This window comes from Thamnophis elegans, chromosome 2 (genome assembly GCF_009769535.1).
Source record: "Thamnophis elegans isolate rThaEle1 chromosome 2, rThaEle1.pri, whole genome shotgun sequence".
In the NCBI taxonomy this organism is placed as follows: Eukaryota; Metazoa; Chordata; class Lepidosauria; order Squamata; family Colubridae; genus Thamnophis; species Thamnophis elegans.
Genome location: NC_045542.1, coordinates 142,081,289 through 142,106,884, shown reverse-complemented (window position 1 = coordinate 142,106,884; position 25,596 = coordinate 142,081,289). Strand labels below are relative to the sequence as shown.

Here is a 25,596-nt window from a genome sequence, read left to right as displayed (position 1 = left end):
ATACTTTTTAAATAATTGTTAAATAGGATTAACGTACCATTGGATTCTATGGTGGTGGCAGTATCTCTGTCATTCAGAAAATGAAGGCACTAATAAGTTAAACAAGTTAGGAAAGGAAACGTTAAAAAAATCAGAATATTATATATTTATCACAAAGACAAGATTAAAGGGAGCCGTGTTGATTGCTGTTAAACACTTAAGACCTGTTCATGCAGGAAGCATGGTAGAAAAATGCAAGAAAGATTATTCTGGCTAACATTAAGAGGTGATACTTAACAGAATGAGCTGTTTTCTATAATTGGAGGTATTTAAAGAGAGATCAACAGTTATTATTCAAGTATATTGTAATAGCACCCTACACTATCTAGTAGGAACTTGGATCAATTCCAGCAGACCTCTTAATCCTCTCCTAGACTCATTAAATACTAGCAAGTTTGTTTTTGTTTTCAATCCATTACAAGGGTGTTAAATTGCAGAAGTTTTTTTTTTAAAAAAGATGATCAATATATATAACTTTAGACAACAATGAGAATACCACAAAGTTTTGTCTAGTTTACTGTTTGTTTTTTTAAAAAAAGTATTTAATCAAGAGGCATCTTAAAATAAGTGAAGGTTGGCATGACCCTGTAGTTGAACTATAGTACTTAAGTTTCACTTTCCTTTCTCCTAGTCTTTACCATCTCGGTTTCGTTTCTCTAGGAAATGGTTGATTAATTCACAGCCTCTCTAGGGTACAATAAAAACATTGTCCAAAGAATTAACCAATGTGAGACACAACTGCACTATAATTAACAGCAGTATTGTGTGTAGAAAGGTGATCTTTGTCCAATTTTTACAGGTCACCGCTTTTATTTTAAAAGTCCTACATAACTGCTGAATAAGATATGTGGTCTTATGACATTACATTCCCTATTTTAAAACTTCTCTTTGTACATATCACTAAAGATAAGTTAAATGCCAAATTTTCATAGGATGTTATTTCAAACCTGGCTTAAGACAGTCTTTGCTGCCAAAAACTGATTAATTTGCTTAAACACACTATTAGTCAGTCTCCTTAAACATTTTAGGAATTGTTTCCTCGTACAAGTACAGCATTGCACATTTATGCAAGTGTTATTTTCTATACTGATGTTTCTAAATATTTTCCTCCATTAGCCCCCCCCCTTCCAAAATGATGCAATTTATAAGCAGCATATAAGCATGTTTCTCAACCTTGGCAACATTAAGCTGTGTGGACTTTAATTCCTAAAATTCCCAAGCCAGCATGCTGGTTGGGAAATTCTGGGAATTTACTTTCTCCCATTTTAACTTCATCAAGGTTGGGAAACACTGAATAAGAAGACTGTTACCTTAGGTGAAGTGAATAGGTTGTCATATATATTTTCTCAAATATACTCCGGGGCAACAACACCCAAATATGATGAAGTAGCATTAAAACCAAAATATTTCTGGGAATTTAATCCTGAGCCAGGCCACCATATTAGATTGGCCACTGGGTTGCTGTCCTCTCACCTGCATCACTCGCCCTCACTTTCCTTAGGCATCCTTCACCGTTTTTAACTTTCCAAGATGAGGCATGAGTGCTATAGCTGTAAAAGTATAGGCGGCCTTACAGGGAAAATAAAGCCCCTTGCCTCCCATGAAGCCGTAAACCCTTTGGCCATAATGCGTAAGTCCCTAAGATACTACGCGTTGTTTCATCTGTTTCAGGCAATTCAACCTGCAGGAGTAAACGTAGAGGAAAATACGGTTTTGCAATGGAGCGATGGGCTGTTTTGCACGCTCCGCAAGAAGCTATTGCAAGGCAATAGCTCCATATCCACCCCGGCCTTCCTCGCCCAAGCGCTGTGCCGGCCAAGCTGACGTCGCGGGGCCGTCCTTGGCCGGGGGAGGGCTTCCCGCTCTGCCTACTCGTCGGCCTTTAAGACCCGGAGGAGGGACGGCTCCGGACAGGCGGTTCCTGTGTTGACAGCCGCCGGAGACGCTCACAGCCAGAGGGAGCCGACTGGCGAAGGCACCGCGAGGGGCGCTGGGTTTCTGCCCCGGGCGTTCGGCATGGCCTTTATGGAGAAGCCGCCGGCTGGGAAAGTGCTGCTGGACGATACGGTGCCGCTGACAGCCGTCATCGAGGCGAGCCAGAGCCTGCATTCGCACACGGTGAGCCAGGCGAGCGGAACGGCTGGGCCCCGGCTGGGCTGCGGCAAGAACGCGGCGGCGGCTGGCGGGCGTGGGGCGCCCTGGAAGAATCCGTGAGCGCGGCGCGGACAGGACGGAGTTGGGTGCGGGAGGTCAGTCTGAGGATGGCGCGGCGCTATTCTGGCTTTCCCAGCGCCGGGCATTTCTTGTGGAGCTGGGGTCCCGGCTGGGCATTATGGGTGTCGAGCTGCAACCCCATCTGGAAGGGCCCTGATGGTGGGGGGAAAGATCTGGTCGCAGGCGTGGGCGCGAAGTAGCCTTTCTTTCCAAGGGGAGCGAGCGAGGATGGCCTTCGATTGGGGCAATTACTGAGCTCCTTCCCGCTGAAAGACTTGGGTTCAAATCTCGGCGGGGTCCGCTGCTTCTCAATGAAAAAGCAAGCAAAAGACGCCTCGTAGAGTTTCGCTTGCGGGGGCTTTTTTACGCTTGGGATGCGGGTGGGCGGTCATTCCAAGTGTTGGTAAATGTTAGGCGCGGAGCAATTTGTAAAACGTTGCAAATTCCGAATGGGACGAGTCTGAAAACGGTTGCTACCTGGAGGAAATTTTCTACCCGGTCCCGTCTTCCCCCACGCTCCGTGATTGTGATTGAAACCAAAGCGAACGCCTGATTGAAACCACGCTGCCCCGTGTGGCGGGATGGGATTGCCCTGGGGATCGTTTGCCCCTTTAAAGTACATAGGTTAACAAGATAGATAGGCGTGTGACGATTTGCTGCTACGTGTAATATACGGGTTGTTGTATAATATTTTCTAGCAAAGGTTGCCTATAAAAAAAAAGTGGCAAACCAACGGAAGCCTGTTAATTCAGTTCCCGGAAAGTGATTTATTTGAGGAGGGGAATGTTTTTAGTTAGATTCAGCTGGAAACCCTGGTTGAAAAGGCCAGCTAGGAAAGGAAGAATAAAAGTCTCTTTTAGTGGGTGAGGATAAACCTTCAAAACTGAAATATATTTTAACTGAGCACAGAAAAGGTTAATCAGATCTAGTAATCTTCTGGAAGCAACTTTTAATTGATGGAGCCACCCAACTCAGACATTGTGACTGTGTGGGTGGTATGATAATAAATTAAAAAACAAGTGAACAATTAAGTTAAAATCCGAAACATTAATAGGCAACCAGGAAATCATATATTCATCTCCCAAAAAGCCCCAAACATTGAAGCTCCAAATCCTGAGGGAAAAGCTAAGTTTTAATTGCCTTTTTAAAGACCAATATAGTTACATTTAGACAGTGTTCACTATGGTATTCAGATTTTAGTGAAGAAGAAGAAAAGCAACAGTATGTATTCCTTTGTCTTTGAGAACTGAGGCTTTTGGATAGTGGCAGATTTTTAATATTTTTTTTAATAATTCAAAAAGTTGCCCATACTAAAAACAAAACTTAATTAAATGTAGTTCATATACATGGGAAATTTAAAGTATTGTGAATATAGTTATTGGCTAGTTGGTTATGCTCTTTATTACCCAGCATGGACCAATCATTTTTGAATTGGTTTTGCAATAGGAGCTAATGAGATTTTTTCAGTGCCATTTTTACTTGCAGAATAGATGAGATTGGTGGCCCTAATGGGGAGAGGAAAGAAAGCAATGACTTGCTTCCTTTGCTAGGAAAATGAGATGAGCATCTCCCCTAGAGTAGGACATGACTGGGGAGGGGAAACCTTTGCGGGGTTTTTTTACAATAACAGGGAGGCAGTTTATAATTGTTAAGGTGCTGGCCTAGGGTTACTTTTGGACACTGGGAGTTCTAGTTCTAGGCCTACATTAGGCCTGAAAGCCAGCTGAATGCTTTAGAGCAGTCACTGTTTCTCAACCTAGCCCATCTCACAGGGGTAAATAGGCAGGAGTACTAGGTATGTTTGCTGCTTTTTTATATATGGAAATGGCATATCTCAGAAATTTAATGCCAGAGCAACACTTGTGCTGCTTGCTTAGGCATTTGTTACCAAGCTATTCTCCTTCCTACACCTAATGTTTTCACCAACAAGCTAGCCCCACAACAATCAATTTAAAAAACCTCCCCCTATTCAATAATCTCAGCAGAGCAGAACAAAATGCTATTGAAGGTTTTAAGTATAATGACGTCATAGTCAACCTGACAAAGGAGTAGACCTTGTTATTATAAAACAAATTGTGTCAAAGAAGCTGAGAAGGAACTCTCCAACACAATGTTAGACAACTTCTCAGATTTCACAGCAATACAGGTCGTTCTTGATTTACAGCCCTAATGAAGCTTGCCTGTCACGGTTGTAACTTGTGCGGGTTATAAAGTGGTTTGATCATGTGATCTGTTTTTATGACATTTTTTGCAGCTGTTGTAAAGCAAACACAGTGGTTGTTAACCACAACCAATGGTTGCTGTGGGTGCTGTTTTGCTGAAAACCCAAATGTTGGATTTGGGGCAAAACAGCAGTCCTAAAACACAGTCACATGACCATGGGACACTGCAGATGGCTCATAAATGCATCCACGGTGCAGAGTATCTGAAGTATGTTCATATGATCAAGGAGGGTGACCATCAGAATATCAAATCCAGGTCATAACCCACCCCTGACTAGGTAGGTCAATTGCAACTTCACATGTTAAGTGACCAACTGTAAAGCAAGGACTACCTGTACATAAAACAGAACTACATAATCTGATGAAACAATTTCCTTAGGACATACAAGACAGTATCTACTGGAAATACTCCAGCAGTCCTACCTACCTACACAAACCAGACAATCCACTCTGTCCCATTGTCTCAACCATGGAAACAATCATAGCTGGACTATCATGTCTCAAGGGCTCTATACTGAGACCTTAAGCCACCAGCATTCCCAGCTATATAAAAGACACCACAGATTCCTTAGAAGATTGAATTCCATAGGCAATCTGTTTTAACAATGCCGCTTTAGCCACCATGGATGTTGAGAAACTATACATGAAGTTTCCCCACAAATATGGACTTCAAGCCATCAAAAAAGTAATCACGGATGCCAATAAAGGATGACTTGCCAGCAGACAGTGTAAATTTTCTACTCACTACTTTACCTTTGGTAGTACAAACTTTCCCAAGCCTTTCTTTACCAGACTAGAAAGATGTGCAGATGAGCTAGCACAACTTTATTGTAAGGTTACATTAACAATCTTGCAAGTCTGAAAGTATAAATCTCTTGCTATCTATATTCTTGCTTGGCTGTATTCTTACAGTCCAAGAACTTAGGAAGGGTGTCTTCGGAGCCTCTTGTCCCACCCCTTATATGACTGTGGGCTCTGCTGTCTTATCTTACTTCCCTTGGCAGTATCCCTCCCCAAGTCTCCCAAGGTCTTTCGCACATACTATTGCATGTATGCATGCATACTATGCCTGCAAATTAATGGACCAGCCATAGTACACAGATAGCTGCATAACTTCTTCATCTGGAATAACACTTTCTCAACTCTTATTTCCTGAAGCCCCTCCTGAGATTGGTGACATTTCCATAGTTTTGTAGAAATGCATACAGGCAACCACCCAGCCTGAGCAGTTGCTCTCAAGCAACAAGGTAATTATGATAACATGGGAACCAGACCCTGTTTTCAACCCAGATACCTAGCTGTCTCTGTGTCTACACCAACAGAGCCACCATAGGCACCAATCAAAAAACATGCAAAATTAGAGATGCCTTCAGAAGTTTTCTCTGATATAATATATGCTGTCACCTGCAAGCAACGACCCTTTAAATTCTGTGTAGGAGGAATGAGACAAATTCCGTGCAAAAGAATTAACAGACATAAGTTTGATAGCAGGACTCAAAAGAAGGCACAGCATTTCAGAGTACTTCAGAGTATTTTAACTCCCAGAGCATGCTATTGCAGATCTCAAAGGAACCATTTTAAAAATGGAGACTATAACAGCAGGGGATTCTTGAAATGTACCTTAAAAGATCTCAAGAAATGAAGTTTTTAACATATTTAGTTGTTAATAAGGTACTAACAGTCTGGCCCACATGTAGCCTGTATCTATATAACCAATATGTTTTCCCCTCCTATCCCCAGTTTAAATTTTATGTCAGTTTAGTTACTCTGTGCATCTGATAAACTCCATGAAAGCCTACACCTGTTAATAAAATACATTAGTCTGAAAAGGTGCTACCAGACTATTAATTTTTGCCTCAGTAGTAGTGACTCTGTAATTTTTCATTTTAATCCTTTTCTATGTAAGGCTCCCATGTGGTACTGTTTGCTAAACCAGATAGTATTGCAACTGGAAATATAAAATACTTCATAGTAAATGTTTACAGAGTTCCTTCCTTCCTTCCTTCCTTCCTTCCTTCCTTCCTTCCTTCCTTCCTTCCTTCCTACCTACCTACCTACCTACCTACCTACCTACCTACCTACCTACCTACCTACAACTTATGAGTGTCTACTCAAGAGAAGGATCTTGGTTCTGAATAGAGAGCCAAGAATTATTGAAACAAGGTGGCTTTGATCTCTCTAGCTTCCTTTCCATCACTGATATGTCTAAGTTACTCAGCAGCAGATAAGTAAGAATTCTTTATATTGTACAGTGGGAATATCTCAATACCTAAGTTAATAAGGTTTTATGTGAATTACATAAGGGAACCAAAAACTGCTGCCTTGCACTTCCTTCTTTTAGCTTTTTACCAGCAAAGGATTAGAAGGTTAGACTCATTGTTATAAGCCACAAATAATCTGCCTGTAAACCATTCTTCTCTTGGCCTTTAGCAACTCATGAAATCCATTAGAGCGGAAAACACATTTCAAACTGATACTGTTTTCCAGACTGTCAGTACTAATACACAAACTCTGGAATAGTCATGAAAATGGATAAGATTTCATTATTTTTAAAGATTTACCATACATGTGTAATCTATTTAATAATCCTACAAAATCCTACTTGCTCATCAGGGATGAATTAATAAATTACTCTTACACTGGGCAGGGGGTTAAGATAGATCAGGAGTGTCAAACCTGCATTGTCACCATGGTGTCATGTGACATATTGCGACCCTCCCCCCTTCGTTAAACCAGATGTGGCCAGTGCGTGACACATCCAGCCCACGACCGCGAGGTTGACATCAGTGAGCTAGAGTTCTTCAAAACTACCCTTTACGTTTTATAATTCTATTGGCAGAATTTATACTTTTTTTTGGACTATCCAGGTCAGAACATGTCTTCCCTATAATAATATCTCCCCTACGTTAACTATCTTAAGTTTGAAGTTATCCTGTACTAGGAAACTGTTAGAAAAATAAGTTTGCAAGCACTAAGAAATCAACAAGGTGATACTCAGAAACCAGCAGTAAAACCAGTAAAAAACTATGCCAGACAAATATTTGACAATGTGACTGTATTTGTGGGCAAAGGAAATGCTTTAAACAGAGTCTACTTAAACTTAAGGCATTCGATGTAAGATTTCAGTAGGCCCAGCCTCCTCCTTGATAAACTGGAACAATATGGAATGGATAGTTGCCCTACCAAAAATGGATTCACAATTGGCTGAACAGCCGTAGCTAATGCATGGTGGACGTGGAGTAGTATGCAGTGAGGTACTTCAGGATTCAGCCCAGTACGCGTCAACCGCTTTGTAAATGAACTAGATGAAAGAACAGAAGAGATGCACATAAAATTTGCAGATGACTTAAAACTGAGGTAAAGAGGGGATTGTTAGCATGCCAGAAGATAGGCTCAAAATTCAAAAGGATTTTGACCAACTTGAAATTGGTGTTTATCCAACAAAACGTTGCTCACTAGTAAGAAATATAAGAATTCTGCACATCATGGCCTACTCTAAGCCTATTTCCAAGTCATTTTCTTTCCTGCCAGATTTCTTTGCCCCATCCTTTGGACACGCATCTCCGTGTGTCCTTCTTTTCATAGGAATAGGATTTGCTATGCCCTTCGTAGGGATAAAATTTGCCACTGTTCTTCACTGACAGGGTAAGAATTAACTCTCACAGTTGCTTTTCTTTGCAACATGTTTGCTTCCTATTTGTGCTTCTAAGAATTAAACATAAACAAAATTAAGCAGGGCAGGGGACAAGGGACATGTTAGCAAGTGCTATATTGGAGACCCAGGTGCTAGACTCTATGGTTTGCAGCTAGAAGAAAATTAGACTAAAGGACTGAAGCTTGGTACAGTCATCATCTGAAGAAATCCAAGTTAAATGTAAGAGCAGGCAAAAAAACTGATAAATGAGTTCTGTGAATTTTTTTTTAACAACAGAGTCATATGACACCCTCACGCTTCATCAATGTTACTTCTTTTAACTAAATGCATCTTTAATCAAGATTCTACATACTACCAGAAGTTGTGCCTTATAGTCAAACTGAAGGGGGGAAGTATGTAATATTGGTGTGCATAAACATTAATGTCAGGTTGCATCAGTGTTAGGCTAGGATAGAATAGCGCATTGATCGATCTCTATTTGTGTCCAGAAACAAAAGTGCCTGTATTGTGTATTCTGAATAGGATTTGCAGTACTGTTGATATTCAATTGATGCTAGATTCTGTAGGAAGGTTTTCTGCTGCTTTTTCTAGGACTTCGGCTGGCTTGATTACAGGATCTGTCATTTTACATTCTGCAGTCCACTTAGGATTCTCCTACAGTGCAACTTGCAAAAGTGGGTATATAAAAACCAAGTGGGAGAGAGAAAGGGATAGGAAAGTTGGTCAGATGGGTGGATAGTTTGGTATAGTGGTTAAGGTGCTGACCTAGAAACCAGGAACTTGTGAGTTTTAATCCTGCCTTAGGCATGAAAGCCTGCTTGGTAACTTTGGGCTAGTCACTTTCTCAGCCCAACTCACCTGACTAGGCTGTTGTGGTGAAAATAGGTGGAGGAAGGAGTATAGGGTATAATCATTGTCTTGAGATATTTGTAAAAATAATGGAAGGATAAAAATAAATATCAGTGGACAATACAGTGTCAAAGGATCTTTCCTTTGGTACCTAATACATACCTTTATTTTTTAAATATACTTTTCATTAATCATGTTAAATAAAAGATTTGTCACAAAGAAAAGGGGGTCAACCTATTTTCCAAAGTACCAGAGGGCAGGGCAAGAAAAAAAATGGATGGAAATTAATCAAGGAGAGAAGCAACCTGGAACTGAGGAGAAACTTCCTAACTGTGAGGACAATTAACCAGTTGAATAGCTTGCCTTCAGATGTTGTGGGAGCTTCAGCACTGCAGGTTTTAAAGAAGAGACTGGATACCCACTTGTCTCAAATGGTATAGGGCACGCCGGCCATCTGGTCTTTGTGGGTGCCAGAGCACCAGAAAACTGCCTGAAAACAGCTTGAAATGGCCCCCCAAAAAAGCCCAGGAAACAGCCTGTTTTCTGGGCTGTTTGGGGGGCCCTTTTTAGGCTGTGTTTTGACCCCAAAATGGCCTAACAATGGCCTGAAAAATGGCCTGAAAAACAGTCTGAAAAAGCCCCCCAAAACAGCCTGAAAACAACCTGAAAAACATCCAAAAAAATAGGCATGTGTGTGCCGGCAGGGCTGATCTTTGGGTTTCTGGCTCTCTGGCGCACGCATGTACACGCATGCATGTGTGTTCTAGTTTGGGCAGTTGGTGCAGAAAAAGTTTGCCATCACTGGTATAGGATCTTCTGCTTGAGCAGTGGATTATAGTAAAAGATCTCCAAGGTCCCTTCCAGCTCTATTCTGAATTGAATTGAGCCTATGCAAAAAAAAAAAAAAGAAGAAGCATGCTGCAATTTAAATTTCCAACTATCTGTCTCTTTATTTACAAAATTTCTGTGGATCTCCCACCTAGACCTTGTAAGTATCCTTATCAGGTCATTACAACCAAATACTTTGGTGGAAAAAATGCCCACCTGCCCAGAAAAAACCCGAAACTGAAGATAAACGCTAATAATAAAGTTATTGTGGGCATCTATAAGAAATGAGAGATAGAAATCTGATTAGTCTGTATTCTGGTCATGCTTTTAACTGAACTATGTATGTGAATAGGCAGACCTTCTAAGACACTTTCTGAGAATGTTCACAGCATGTTCTCAAAATTGCAGAAGTAGCCACTAAATCAAAAATGTTCACACATTTGCCTTACCGTTCATAAAACATAATTGGTTTTCTTTTTTGATAGCCCTGCAGAAAATAGACTTGGCTTGTAACTGAACGTCCAATTCTGATTTGCTGTTCCAGTTCACTACCTTGTTTCCCATAAACTTGACATATATGGAAATTGGCTTCTTAAAACCGCTAATATCATATGAGTTTGCTGAATAAAAACACACGTTTTCAGTATGTGGGCACTGGAAATAATATCCCCTAATATTTCCATAAATGAACCATTTTTTAACAACCACCATAACGTTAAAGGAAACTTTCATTTCAGTCTATCTGTAAGCACCATGAACCATAATAAGAGCTCAGTTAAATGTTACAGTACTTTGTGCTAAGCAGTTACCAATTATCTGGTAGTTTCTGTGTGTTCTGATGAATGTATCAGTCATACTCTTCTCTTATGATTGCAACAGATCTTTGATCGTGGCTGTTTTTATCACATGATCAGTGAGCAAATGACTTGCATGAGAGCAGTGAGACAGGCTAACATTATGTGAGGAGCAAGATATTACATGATGATACATGAGGACAAAAGTAGGCTGGGTTTAGTCATTCGTGACCACATTTATGTTTGTTTACATCGCTGAATGATTTATTCGTTTACATTTCTGTTTTGTTCTGTGGAATCCAAGGCAGGGATTCTATGCAATTTCATATTTGGGTGCTGAGCTGTCCCAGACCTGTTTAGCTTCAGTACTGACTCGGGAAATATGCCTTTAGGGGCTGTAGCACAATTTAGTTTGGAGAATATTGAAATAAGAGCCTGTAAATGACTTCTAAATACAAAGTTTTTCTTTTCTTGTGCAGCTAAGATAAGTTGGTTTACTTCTACTAAGTTTTTGTCCTGATCTAATCTCAGGTTGCTGGTATACTCCCTTAATTGCTCCTTATTTTATTTGGCTTTCTCAGCTTTATTTAGATGCCTATATTATTAGGCTCAGTAAATTATTCATTTAATTAATTGCCTGCAAATAAAGTCATGCATTTTATTAGCCCCTTTCCCAATTATATGCTTTACTTATTGGGCTACCCAAACATATCAATTATCTTTAGGTACAAAAGGGAAAAAGATTCTTCTGAAACATCTTTCTGCTTTTCTATATAAGCTAGGTTTTTTTTTTGTAGAGCAAAACCTAAATTATCAATGGTAGACAGCAAAACATTTTCTCTGCTAAGGATCATAAGAAAAGTTTAATTAGAAGTCTGTGTATACAGCAGAATGTTTAAGCATGAGATGTTAATCATTTAATACTGGGATTATAGTTTATGCAATATAACAAATAGCTTTTGCAGTACACATCAGCTTTCTGTGGCTTATTTGTTCTTGACTACATGCAGAATTGTAGTAAGTTTGTTTTGAGAATTTCTTTGTGAATTTGGTGCTTTATTTAGTTCTTTCTCACAGCTGGGAGCAACGGAGATGGAGAGCTGAGATTTATTTGTGTCATGTAGCAGATGACCAACAGTGATGGACAGTCTAATTTTACAAATTTTACTATTGCCGTTAAATTAAAAAAAAGCTGTTCGTTTCCTATAAGTTTCCCATTTCACCACTGATGCACTGAAATGTCTTTTTCATTCTGCTTTCACATGTTGGTGATTACAGATAAAGATCTGTTCGAAAGGCCAGAAGCAGCTTTCTTGGGATGGAGGTGGGGTCTGAATATGAGTACTTAAGATTCTTAAGAATGGCAATCAGAAATATTTCTTTGGATAGTTAATCTCTCTATAGTACTAACATTTTATTATAATCAGTGAGGTGAGAGAGAAAATGTACTTTCACATGATCAACAAGTACTCATAGATTAATTGAATGTTTTACTTTTTATTTTTCTTATTTACATTGTTAATGTTACATAGAGCTCAGGATCTTGTGGAGTTGGTTATTCAATAGATGAATAGAAATGAATATATTGAGGTCACATGGAACCGTAAATTATCATTAGATCTTCGGTAACATTTTTCCTTCAAAAGTAGATAGGGAGAGTATGAATTATTATGTGCTTAATTACCGGTATCTGTTAAAAATGTATGATATAATTCTTTTGGCATGCAAATATTCTATTGCAGAAGGCAGAAGAAACATTTCATAGGATGTTACATTATACAGAAATGTTAGGGTGATTTCCATGCTCTTTGTCTTTAGTATTGTGAAATATCGGAGTCCTCATACTAATACAGATAGTCATCGATTTACTGTTAGGAATGTAATCTGATGGTTGGGTTGGCAATATATAAATCATGGAACAATGCTGTACCTGTTTCTTTAAATCATGCTGTAAATGTGATTGGTTGCTGTTTCCTCAATCGGCCATAAGATGGAGCCAGAGTCACTGTTAGATGCTGATCTGATCTGAGTGTTTGGAAGCTGGCTGTTAGAAGTGCCGTGTGGTGATCAGCGTGAGCTATTGTAAGTTTTGCAACTGCTAGCAAACTTTGTGTACTGGACTGATTATATGATACTGGACTATGTTATTTGGATTATCCCTTAACTGAAAGACATTGATGACTGATTGACTTATCTGTGTATGACTTGGATTGTTTGATGGACTCTGATACCTCTATTTCCTCTATTATCTCTATTTAAACTGCAGTGTCTCTGTATGCTGGTTTGTGTGTTCTCCAACAACACTCTCACAACACTTCTCTGAATGCACTCGCTCTCCCAATGGGGAGCTTACCTAACACAACTGTTCATTTTGTGACTGTTCAAAGTTACAAGTGACTTATGACCGTTTTTCACACTTACAACCTTTGTAGCATCCCCTTAGTCATGTGATCAAAATTCAAATGTTTGGCTAGTGCCTCATATTTATGATGGTTGCAGTATCCCAGGGTCCTGCTATCCTTATTACAACCCCTTTTTGCGACCTTCTGACAAGCAAAATCAATATGTTAGGCTCCAAGTAATATACCCACTTAACATTCAGGCTTGACACAATGGGGAACTAACTTAACAACTATGAGAAGAATGGTCATAAAATGGGGCAAAACTCACTTAAGAAATGTCTCACTTAACAACAGAAATTTTAGGCTCAGTTGTGGCTGTGAGGACTACCTGTAGTGGTCCATCCAGTAGAGGTGAAGGAGGATTATATGTGCAAGAAGAATTATCATGTGAGGTAAAATCCAAAATAAATGGCATAATATTCACATGTTGTTTAGGTTACATTCTTGGTACATTTTACTTGAAATTTGCCTGTTTTTAATGGATTAGGAATGCAGTATTAAGAAACAGAGGGAGAAACATCCATCTGGATATTGTTGTCACACAATTGCTTCCTCCTTTGAGACAATGCACATGAGTTTGCCAAATTTGCCTTTCAGTAGAGGTAGGCCTTGCATAACAAGCATTCGTTCAAAGACTGTTTGAAGCTACCGTATGATGGTACTAAATGAGAAGACTTGTGGCCAGTCCTCATTGTTGCGGCCATCACAGCATCCCGTGATCACACAATTGCCATTTGTGTCCATCATTGCTGGCTTCTGACAAAGCAAAGTCAATGGAGACGCCAGCAGGAGGTTGCAAATAAAGATCACATGATGTTGCACCGAGTAATTGTCATGATTCACATGACGACTACAGCTGGAACTGCTGTTGTAACTTTATTGCAATTGGTGGTGTCATGCTTTAGGACTGTGTTGCTTGGTGAAGGAGTTTCCAGTCCCAATTCCCGTTGTTAACCAAGGGTTACCAGTAACTGCTTCTTTGAGACGTTGTAAGCTTAGCCTTGTGATCTCAGTGACAATATTCTCTTTGTGGTCCAAATTATTCTCAGTAAGTTTTCTAGCACTACAATTCAGAAGCATCAATTTGGCTTCACTCAGTCTTTCTGATGGTTCAGCTTTCATACTGACATGCTACATGAGCCTGATAGTTCATACCTTTATTGTTATTGTGATGTTTTTGCATTTTAATATTTTGTTTACATTTATCATAATTTTATCCCAATTAGTAAACGTGTCTTGCCTAATTCCATTGGTGTGAAATTTCTAGGAGGAAACCCCCCCCCAAAAAACATGTATATTCTACTAAAACTCATCTTGTCATGACCTGGTGAAATGGGGTCATGACTGTGTGAAACGTACATCATAGGGCAACAATTTTTAAACCCAGGTATCTCAGAATGGACTAATTAATAAGACATGTCCAAAATCCAGACCTCCATCGATAGGGAGTGAATGATCAGAAAGTTTGGAGTTTGGAGTTTATTCAATTTGTAGGCCGCCCTATTCCCCGAAGGGACTCAGGGGGGCTGAACAAAAGCCAAGGGAGGGGAAATTACAAAAAGTAAGACAAAAACAATCAGACAATACAAACAAAAGCACAACAGACACAGCAAAGTTGTGGCTGTTTCAGTGCCACTGGCTACTGCTGTGGTCATGTGATTTTCATTTTCAACATTCCATGATAGTTTCCCAGCCAGTCCCACAATCCCTCTCTTCTACCACTTCCCTGCCTGCTGGGGAGGGGAAGAAATTTCCAATGTTCCTTACCCAATTCCCACAAGAAAACTCAGTGGGGAAGACAGCAGGAAGTCAGAAGACATTCCTGCTTCCATTGCTTTTTTGTGCAATTATGGCCATTTTGTTTCTCTGTTTAGGTAAGTTAATATCTCTATAACGATGAGGCATGAATTGCCTTATCCACCCTAAAAGCAGAATAGGAGAGATTTTCATTTTATAATGAGGGATACAATCGTTCAATTCATTGCAATGTCAGGAAAAAATATTAACAAGTGACGAAATGAAATAAAACATGCCCTAATAAACTAGTACAGAGAAGTGAACGGGTTGCAAAATGGGGCTCTAATGTTAACTTTGGAAAATATATAGTTGTCTAGATACCAAGCTCAGGGCTGTAGTGGCTTTTAAAGGTCTTTTTGTCTTAATCCATGTCATATACTGAAATTATTTTAAAAGCAGTACTGCATTTCATTTGACAGATCATATAACATGTTATATGTTAATTGTGTTCTAATTTCTAGGAATATATTATTCGTGTACAAAGAGGGATTTCAATGGAAAACAGCTGGCAGGTAACTTCTTGATTTCTTAATATAAATTATAACATTTTTTTTCAACTAAACTAGGATAATACAGTATTTTCACCATATAATCACCATTTAAGAATCATTTGATATAATGAATGAATTTTATTTTTGAATGAAAGAAGTTGTGAGTGAGATCAGAGCTTAGCTCATTATTTCTGCTTTCTCTTTCTCATATTCAGTCTTCTTGGCATGAACCAACAGAGCCGTAACTCAGTTGGTACATGTTAAATCATCACTAGTTTTAAGGTAACTAAAGTAATTAAAGAGGGACGTGGTGTCTCAGTGGCTAAGATGCTCAGCTTGCCGATCAGAAAGGTCGGCAGTTTGGTGGTTCGAATCCCTAGTGTCGAGTAACAGAGTGAGCTCCTGTTACTTGTACCACCTTCTGCCATCCTAGCAGTTTGAAAACTGGTAAAAAATGCAAGTAGAAAAATAGGAACCAATTTGTGGGAAGGTAACAACGCACCATGCACCTTCGGCATTTAGTCATGCCGGCCATATGACCATGGAAATGTCTTTGGACGGTGCTGGCTCTTTGGCTTGAAACAAAGATGAGCAACACCCCCTAGTGTCAGGAACGAGTAGCACATATGTGGAAGGGAAATCTTTACCTTTACTTAAAGTAATTAAAATCAGTAAAGCCAAAGTCTATTACAGGTAGCCCTTACTTACTACCACAATGGAGCTTGGAGTTTGGCCATTAAGTCATTGTGGTCATAAAATCAAGACATCATGTGACCAAATTTGATTTTATGACTATTTTAACAATGGTCATAAAATGAGTCACTATGGTTAAGTAAACCACATGGTTCTTAAACGAATCCAGTACATCTAATGGGCACAAAAGAGCAGAAAACAAATTGCAATCATATGATTTCAGGACATTGCAACCAGTTGTAAATGTGAGACGGTTGTCAAGTGCCTGAAATGTGACAGGTTGTAAGGAACTGTTTTAAAAGCCTGTCATAACTTCCAATGGTTATTAAGTGACCACCTGTTGTAAATCGAGTATAGATTCTCTTCCCCGTGATCTTCTTAAAATCGGAATAAGAGCCAATTGGAATAAACTGAATTCCGTTTGTTAGTGTTAAACTTATACTTTCATAAGATCTTTTTTCTGTGGTATGCTAGTAATAAGTATAGGTAAATGTAAAGGTTCCCCTACCACATGCGTGTTAGTCGTTCCCGACTCTAGGGGGCGGTGCTGATCTCCTTTTCAAAGCCAAAGTGACGCTGTCCGAAGACATCTCCGTGGTCATGTGGCCAGCATGACTAAACGCCGGAGTACCGTAATAAGGATACTCTATTTTAAAGACAAATGAAACTAACTCCAGGACACGACCAGCTGACAATTATTTCATTATTCCTGTCTTCTCTCAAATTATGAAGTCCAGACTACAGTTGGCCCCAAGCCTAGAACCTGGACTAGCAGATAATGACAGAATAGGGGCCCTTCCAAAAGTTTTACTTAAAATAAAAGTCCTCTCATCTAATGGATATGAACAGAAGTCAGACTCTTTGCATAGTCTGCCTTGAAGAAAGTAGGTTGGGGCTACCTGAATCTGAGTCTCACCAATCTAGTATGGAGTGAAAAGGAAGCTCTGTGCTTCTCAACAGTGATCTTTTCACCTGCTGCTATAGGAGAAAGGCAACATTAATCATTTTTCTCTCCTTTTGCTCTTTTTCAAGTATCTTTAAAAACAGTTGCTTTTCTCTTCTGGTGAAAAAGTCATCCATGAAATGCTAACTACTGGAGAAGATCCAATAACTCTTGTTTTTTAAATTATTTCTAAAGCTGGCAGGTTATAATGAATCATTGGCTGCTTGCATCCAGAACAGCCCTGAGCAAGAGTTGTAAGGCTGCATAATTCTTATTTATGATGTTGAGTAAAGACATGAAGTATACTTGATTGACACAGGTACAAAGAAGAAATGGTTTTATAGCTGATAGGATGATGGAGTTAGGAAAAGTTGTATCACTCTTGGGAAGAGACCTGATAGCTTCATCCTTTGAAATCCAGGTCTGTGATATGTGAGAATGCCAAAGTTTTCGATGTTTTTTAAGAAGCTGGTCCTGTATTTCATTTCAGAAGGACAGAGGGTGCTACTAATTAGGATCCTTGCAAACATTAGTTCCGGAGGCACAGATGCCATAGGAGAAAGAAATATTTTTATTACCTATAAAGAGCCCTGCTGGATTAGATCACAAACTCAGCTAGTCTAACCTTCTTTGTGAAGGGCCAGATGTATTTGAGAAGTCACAAGTCTCAATGTTGCCAGACGCTCCAAATTTTCCTTTTGATATTCCTCCCCAGGAGAGAAGATTTTAGGCACGTGGTACTTATTGTTCTTAAAATAGTAAACAGCTACCGATATTAATATCAGGAATCATTGATTGTCTAATCCAGTGATGGCTAACCTTTTTTGGATCGTGTGTCAAAAGTACGGGAGGGGGACATGGGGGTCGTGCGTGGGCGTGCCACACCCATAATGCTATGCGTGTGACCCCAGCACACTTTATTCGCCCTCCCCAGGCTCCAGAGGCTTTCTAGGAGCCTGGGGAGGGCAAAAACTGCCTGCATCCCCGAGGCCCCCCGGGGGCTTTAGGAGCTTTCCTGAAGGCTCCGAAGGGCGAAAAATGGCCCTACGAGCAAACCGGAAGTCTGTTCCTGAACTTCCGGTTTGTGTGTAGGACCAGTTTTTCACACTCTGGAGGGCGAAATACAGCCTCAAAAGAAGGCTGAAGTCAGCTGGCTGAGGCCAGCATGCACATGTGCGCTGGAACTGATAGGGCAATGCCTCGCGTGCCCTAACAAATGGCTCCATGTGCCACCTGTGGCAGGCGTGCCACAGGCTCACCATCATGCGTCTAATCTAAACAGCAGCAGTGGCACAGTGGTTAGAATGCAGAACTGCAGGCTACTTCTGTTGATCACCGGGCCCCAGCAGTTTGGCAGTTCAGGTCTCACTAGGCTCAAGGTTGACAGCCTTCCATCCTTCCGTGGTCACTAAAATGAGGACCCAGATTGTTGGGGGCAATATGCTGACTTTGTAAACTGCTTAGAGAGGGCTGTGAAGCACTGTGAAGCGGTATATAAGTTTAAATGCTAATCTACCAGGACCCTATCTAGTCATCTTTTAATATTATCCAAATTAACTACCATAACACAACTACTGACAGTGAATTCCTCAGTTTAACTGTCTATTGCAGTGATGGCAAACCTTTTAGACACCGAGTGTCCAAACTGCATGCTCACACATGTTCAAACTAAAAGGTGTGTGCGTGTGCATGAACGCATGAACATGCACGCGTGCACGGACATGCATGCATCCACAGCAGAGACCCAAAGACCAGCTGGCTGGTGGGAGGCAGGGTATCCCAATACTGGAAGCAGGGCAAGAGGTAAGATCTTTTTCTTTCGTGAGCTTCTGTTTCGTCATTTGTAGGGAAACAGATGCTCATGAAAGAAACACCACGAATATCTCACCTGGGGTGACAGAGCACATGCCAGCAAAGAGGGCTCTGCATGCCACCTCTGGCACACATGTCATAGGTTCATCATCATGGGTTTATTGCATGAACAAGTTCTACCTCGTATTGGCCCTGAATATTCCTACAATTTTAGTTTAAATGACCTCAGGTTTTAGCTGTACTGTTTGAGAGAATGAGGAAAAAGTCTGCTATCTCAACCGTACCTAATTTTAAATACCTTTATCATGCTGTCCTTTACTTCCGTTTGTTCCAGGTAGAAGAGATCCAATTTTATAAATGGAGGTGGGAACAATTACTCATTATTCATGTCATTCATTAGTCAAGCACAAGTCCATTAAATTTCCCTGTGCACACTCTATTATTCCTTGTGTAATTACATTGAAATAATTTTTGCTCTTATAGGCTCTGTGTAGAGGAGAAAGCAGCTTTGGCTTTTTCCAACTCCTGAAAGATTTTGTGTCTGACATTGACATTTATCCTTCTTGTCGTGGAATCTTCCAACACGGGCCAATAGGAGAATTTCGAACCTATGTCTGAATTACACGTTAGATGAGATTTAAAGTGTATTTGAATGAGTTGTACCCAACTAATAAAATGTTATTTTGCAGATTATACGAAGATACAGTGATTTTGATTTGCTGAATAACACTTTACAGGTAAATTAGTTTTCTTTTTATGTAAAACTGTTTTAAAATTTTTGATTTGTATACAGTAGTTGTATCAGTTTTGTTTGTCTTCATTCAGATGTTTTTACATTAATTTGTGATTAAATTTTCTGATAGAAATCTGTATTTTAAATAAGTAAACATGCATACATTTTAAATACCCGTTTCAAAATTATTTCAAAACAGATATATAATTAGGATTAACTGTTGGAGAGACAAGAACTGTTTTGAGAAAATTGAAAACACAATGTGAAATCTAGCAGCTAGCTGAGTGTTAGTTAAGTGATTAAGCCAGGCAATAGATATTAGAACAATCTATAAATAATTACGGAAGAGTAAAATCAGAACGTGGGAAAGTTGCAAGTGTTGGCACTCAGTCATTTAACTTAAAGGCTCCTCTCGTTCACTGCTACAAAAGCAAAAGTCATATTGATCTTTTAATATGAAGTACTGACATGCAGTGTAGAGAACCATTTTATCAATTTTGAAAGGCCTTTCTGAATGGTGCTATTTATTGTGCAGTGAAATAGTGTCCTTTTGCATTTTAAACACTGCAGTAATTGTGTGTTTTTACTTTCCAGGACACTGGTTTCTTTTAGTGTGTGTGGGAAAATAACAGAGAGAGACTGTATATTAAAGTGTCTAGTGGTTTGCAGGCAGAAGAAGGAAGTTGGTAGCTACATTATAGTCATTTTCAACAATTCCCTTGCTGCTACTCGTGCTTTGTCCGATACTAATAGCGGAAGAGTTGTGTTAATGTGGTTTCATTCACTGATCCTGCTATACATACTAGTGGAAATGCACATTACTAGTCTGTGCCCATTCTCAATGTGTGCTGGACTGAAAAAATGTTGAATTTCAAAGAAGATATATTTTTCAGGTCTAATTTGTGAAGCATCAAAGAACTCTATTGATGGACAGTATAAGAAATATATCGCAAATATAAAAGTGAAAGATTACATATAAGCCATTTTATATTGTTATGGTGGGAATCTTGAGAGACCATTAGATAATGGAGGCTTTCATCTCCATGCATGTCCTTTCATAGTGGTGGCAAAAAGCTCATTTATTGTTGCTTACGCTATTCTGAAAGTAATGGCTGTCAAGTAACAAGATAAATCTACAGCACTAGAAGATTAATATAATTTACGTCACTTCTGGAACTGACTGACTGACTTAAATTCATTGTTTCCATGGGAAGGTGAAAATTTTAACAAATGAGAATATATTTTTTATCCCGCCATCTTCCTCTTTAGTTGTAATCAATGAGCAAGAAACTAGATGTGCCATTTTAGAAATCAATATTTTTTGTGCATGGGCATCAGTAAACAATTTATTTTAAAATAATTTCCTCCCACAGAGTACAGTTTGTTTTTTAGATTGTTCCTAAGTTCAAGGATAATTATGCTCTTTCACAATAGTACTGCAATTGCATGTCCGGCAGGGTAATTATTGCTACACCACTTTTTTGCATAAAGGTTGCATAACATACAGCGGACATGATAGCATGGACTTAATACATTAACAGATTCTCCTGTGGGATGTGTAGTGATGGCTCTGAATCCTGTCTCTGTAATACATCCCTGCTTTTTCTGACTAATACAGGCATCCTGGAAGTTAATGATTCCAGCTTTGTTCAGACTTAGATAAATAGAACAGAAATATAAAGCATTTCCTCAGCTAGCTTCAGCAGAATTTCTTGTTATTTCAAAACTGTTGAAAGGCATTAATCAAATGTATGATTTCCTTTCCTGAGAATGAATGAACTCAGTGAGAGTTTCTGAAAAAAAAAAAACATTCCTCAGATAAAGGGAAGAAACACTTTTGCTGTACTCACAAAAGCTCTGAACTTTCCTTCCTGTTTCTGTTCGAACTGATAATCTGGGTTTGTTTTTACCCTTTTTCTTTTATTTTTTTATTTTTTCAAAAGAAATTGCTCTTTCTGAAAATAATTAAGTGTTCCCCTTGACCCCAAAACACCCAAATCCCCCCTCCAATCCTTTGTATCTTGAGGATACTTTTTTTACATCAATATCAAAAAACTTCCATCCCCTCATAAATATTGTGTGTTATGTGCTAGCCATGATTCTCCCCATATATATTCACAATTAATGACAAGTATTAAGTAGTTTTTAAAAGAGAGCCGAGGTGGCGCAGTGGTTAAATGCAGCACTGCAGGCTACTTCAGCTGACTGCAGTTCTGCAGTTCAGCTGTTCAAATCTCACCGGCTCAGGGTTGACTCAGCCTTCCATCCTTCCAAGGTGGGTAAAATGAGGACCCGGATTGTTGTTGGGGGCAATATGCTGACTCTGTAAACCGCTTAGAGAGGGCTGAAAGCCCTATGAAGCGGTATATAAGTCTAACTGCTATTGCTATAAAATGTACATTTATTAAAAATTTGGTGAAATGTAACAACGAAAATATAAATAAACCAAAACAGTACACTATTAAATAAATAAAAAAGGACCGTTTCATTTCTGTTAGCCTGGAACTAATTAATATAGAGCCAGTTCTTTAGTGTATTATTATAGTTAGACTGTAAAATCATTGCTCCATCTTTTCATTTTTAATATATCTATACATTTCCAAAATTGATAAAGAGCACATCTTTTGAATCTATTCTTTAACATCTGGATTGTAAATTTCTTCTCTACAAAATTATTCCCTTTGCCAAACCTCAGGCTTTTAAAGAGTTATTTCAAATGTTTAGTTTAATTCAGTAATCACAGCTACAGCTTTAACTACCATGATGTTCTCTAAATTATGTTAATAATGACTTCGACTCAAAAAAATGAGCTAAAAAGGCAGATGTTAGCAATAATAGAAGTACGTCACAATGTAAATCATTTTTCCTAGAACTAGGAGTTCTAAGATCTTTAAATGTTTCCTCTTAATATGAAAGAATGAGTCAAACACTGACAGGGAAATACTTTTGAAAGTTTTTCTATAGTTTCTGCTAAAGAAATAGAGAATGCTGACATACACAGTCTAGCTTTAAAAAAAAAAAAAAAAACCCAAGACTTTGACCAAAAGTTGCCATACTGCTTCATTTGCATTACATGATGTACACTATTTCCCCGAAAATAAGACCTCCCAGGATAATAAGCCCAATCAGGCTTTTGAGTGCACGTGTTAAAAACCTCTCCCCAAAATAAGCCCTCCCCCAAAATATTGCAACACAACAGCAGCCATGAAGTGACCACACTTGCTGCCTCCTGCACCTCAAAAATAATAAGACCTCCCCGAAAATAAGGCCGGGGGCTTATTTTGGGAGTCAAAAGCGGAAACACAGTAGTTTGTTCTGGTGACATAGAACCATCAGAGCATATTTAGGAATGTAACCTTGCTTTGTTACTATAACTGCCATTTTATTGCTAATGAATTAATATAAAATTTTAATCAGAAGCCTTTATTCTTTGTGAGGCAAGTTTGAATCTTTGATCCTCTCATATTATTGAAATACAATTCGCAGCATCTTTCACTATTGCTAAGATGGTTAGACCTGTTGAAAGTTACAGATAGTCCTTGATTTACAACCACAATTGAGACCCAATTTTCTGTTGCTAAGCGAGATAAGATGTTAAGTGAATTTTGCCTCATTTTATGACTTTTCTTGCCACAATTGTTAAGCGAATCATTGCACTTGTTAGGCTTGTAACACGTTGTTAAACTAATTGCCTTCTCCATTGACTTTGTCAGAATGTTGCAAAAGGTGATTATATGACCTGCAGCCATCATAAATACAAACCAGTTGCAATCATTCAAATGTTGATCATGTGACCATGGGGATGCTGCAATGGTCATAAGTGTGATAAACGGCCATAAGTCACTTTTTTTCAATGCCATTGTAACTTTGAACGGGTACTAAATCATAAGTTTATAAGTTTAATAACATTTATATGCTGCCCAATCCCGTAGGACTCCGGGTGGCTTACAATACAAAAATAATCAAAAAAGAAAAAAAGTAAGATACAGGGAAGAAAGATAGATATAAAATACAACATATCATGCACTCCATTCTGAATGGAGCTGGACCGTATTTGGGGTCAACAGCCCCAGGCCTGCCGGAACAGCCAGGTTTTAATGGCTTTCCGGAAGGCCGAGAGAGTGGGAAGGGCCCAGATCTCTGCGGATAGATCATTCCACAGGGCCGGGGCAGCTACAGAGAAAGACCTCCCCTGAGTAGTCACCAACCGGCATTGCCCGGTCGACGGTACCCGGAGGAGGCCCAGCCTGTGGGATCTTATGGGTCGTTGGGAGGTATGTGGCAGGAGGCGGTCCTGCAGATATCCAGGTCCCAAGCCATGTAGGGCTTTAAAGGTAACGGCCAGCACCTTGAAGCGTGTTTGGAGACTGATGGGAAGCCAGTGCAGCTTGTGGAGGATAGGTGTAACATGGGTGTACACCCGATAGGTGTAACATGGGTGTACACCCGATATCGCTTGCGCGGCGGCATTCTGGACCAATTGTAGTCTCTGAACACTCTTCGGGGCAGCCACAAGTAAAGCGCATTACAGTAATCAAGCCTAGAGATGACGAGAGCATGAGTGACCATTTGAAGTGCCTCCCGGTCCAGGTAGGGCCGCAACTGGTGCACCAGGCGAACCTGGGCAAAAGAACTATAAGTTAAGAACTATCAATATAGCTTCTTATAGAAACCAACATCCTTGGTAATCATGATGAGACGTTTGAAGCCATGATTTCTTGTAAGTTTGGTTCATTGAACGAGTCACAGAGGTCTAATTTACATTTACGCTAGAAACCATCAGAAAGACTATGTTAGTGTATTGTAGTAAACAACCCATTATATGGTTTTTGTAGTGTATGAACCCAGTCAACACTTTTGTAACATGGGGATATTGATTGCATTTTTTATTGCAGATGTAATGAACATATTTTGTACTAGTAATTTTCACTAGGCCTGTTCTTCTTTTTAAGATTTCTGCTCTTAGCCTACCTCTTCCTCCCAAAAAATTGATTGGAAATATGGACCGTGAATTCATTGCTGAAAGACAGAAGGGCCTTCAGAACTATCTCAATGTGATTACTTCGAATCATATCCTATCCAACTGTGAACTAGTAAAGAAATTTTTGGATCCAAACAGCTATTCTATTAATTACACTGGTAAGGAGACAATTTTGAAAATTTTTCATTGAAAAATCAAATATTTCAAATAGCCAGCGCAGATTTCACATATTTCCTCTCTTTTTCTGCAAAAGAATGCATGACTTTGAGCAGTAGTTGTCTGCACATCTGAAACTAATGAAGTGAAAATATGTCAGTTATGTCAGTTCATGGAATTGCCAGCACTATAGACGTGATGTCCTTGTTGCTCTATTTTATTAAAGCATTTCACAGCTCAAGGATTTCTCCCCCACTGAGCATTTCTTTCATGTTCAAAGATGAAACACCTGAACACAGTAGGTTGACCTGAGAATGGAATGCTGCCCGTAGCTTTTGAATTTCCTGGACTCCCTTGTGATTCTGGCTTCAATGTTTATCCATGGAATGTTATCATTACTGAACTCCATGCTGGCAAATCATACTAAAGGAAATTTAGTGAATAGCATATATTCCAGGCAGATGAGACGTTATCCTTGCATTTGATTTTAACATGTCCTTGTATTCAAAAAATAATAATTGGAAACTTGCTGTATCTCACATAGGATTTTCTGTGCCTGGATTCTGTATATCTGTAAATATGTCTTTCAATTTACTTACTTCCCTCTCACTTCTTAGCATGGATGGCTGAGGGGGAGCCCTTATGTACCTATTAATTCACTGAGCCAGCATGATAGAAAATATGTGTTGCCTTACAGAAATACAAGAAATATAAGAATATAAGAAATATACAAATATTTTCTCAAGATCTCGTACATGCCTATGTACAAAATCTAGGGTTTTTTGGCCACACAAATTATACATGTATTTTGTATTGATGAAGTTGGAAAAAATATGTCATGATGCCTTCATATTGTTTGAAAATTCCTCCCATATCATCTTGTTTGTAGATATACTTTCCAATTTTAGTTTAACCTTTATCAGCCAACCTGAAGATAACTTACTGTTGAATGTTGACATACAGATACAATTTTAAAGTTGGAATTAA

General features: G+C 39.2%; 1 protein-coding gene across 9 annotated transcripts in view; it reads left to right on the top strand.

Annotated features, from left to right (window-relative positions):
* The first annotated feature begins 1,911 nt into the window (after positions 1-1,911).
* The window catches only part of PXK (PX domain containing serine/threonine kinase like), a 52,765-nt gene continuing 29,080 nt past the window's right edge, over positions 1,912-25,596 (top strand). For 4 of the 9 annotated variants that reach the window (XM_032209936.1, XM_032209934.1, XM_032209935.1 and 1 more), the window contains exons 1-4: positions 1,913-2,157; positions 15,262-15,312; positions 19,429-19,476; positions 24,425-24,611. In XM_032209936.1, the coding sequence (XP_032065827.1) occupies positions 2,056-2,157; positions 15,262-15,312; positions 19,429-19,476; positions 24,425-24,611 (388 nt within the window). In that variant the 5' untranslated portion in view covers positions 1,913-2,055. The other 5 variants (XM_032209941.1, XM_032209938.1, XM_032209940.1 and 2 more) reach the window with 3 other exon arrangements.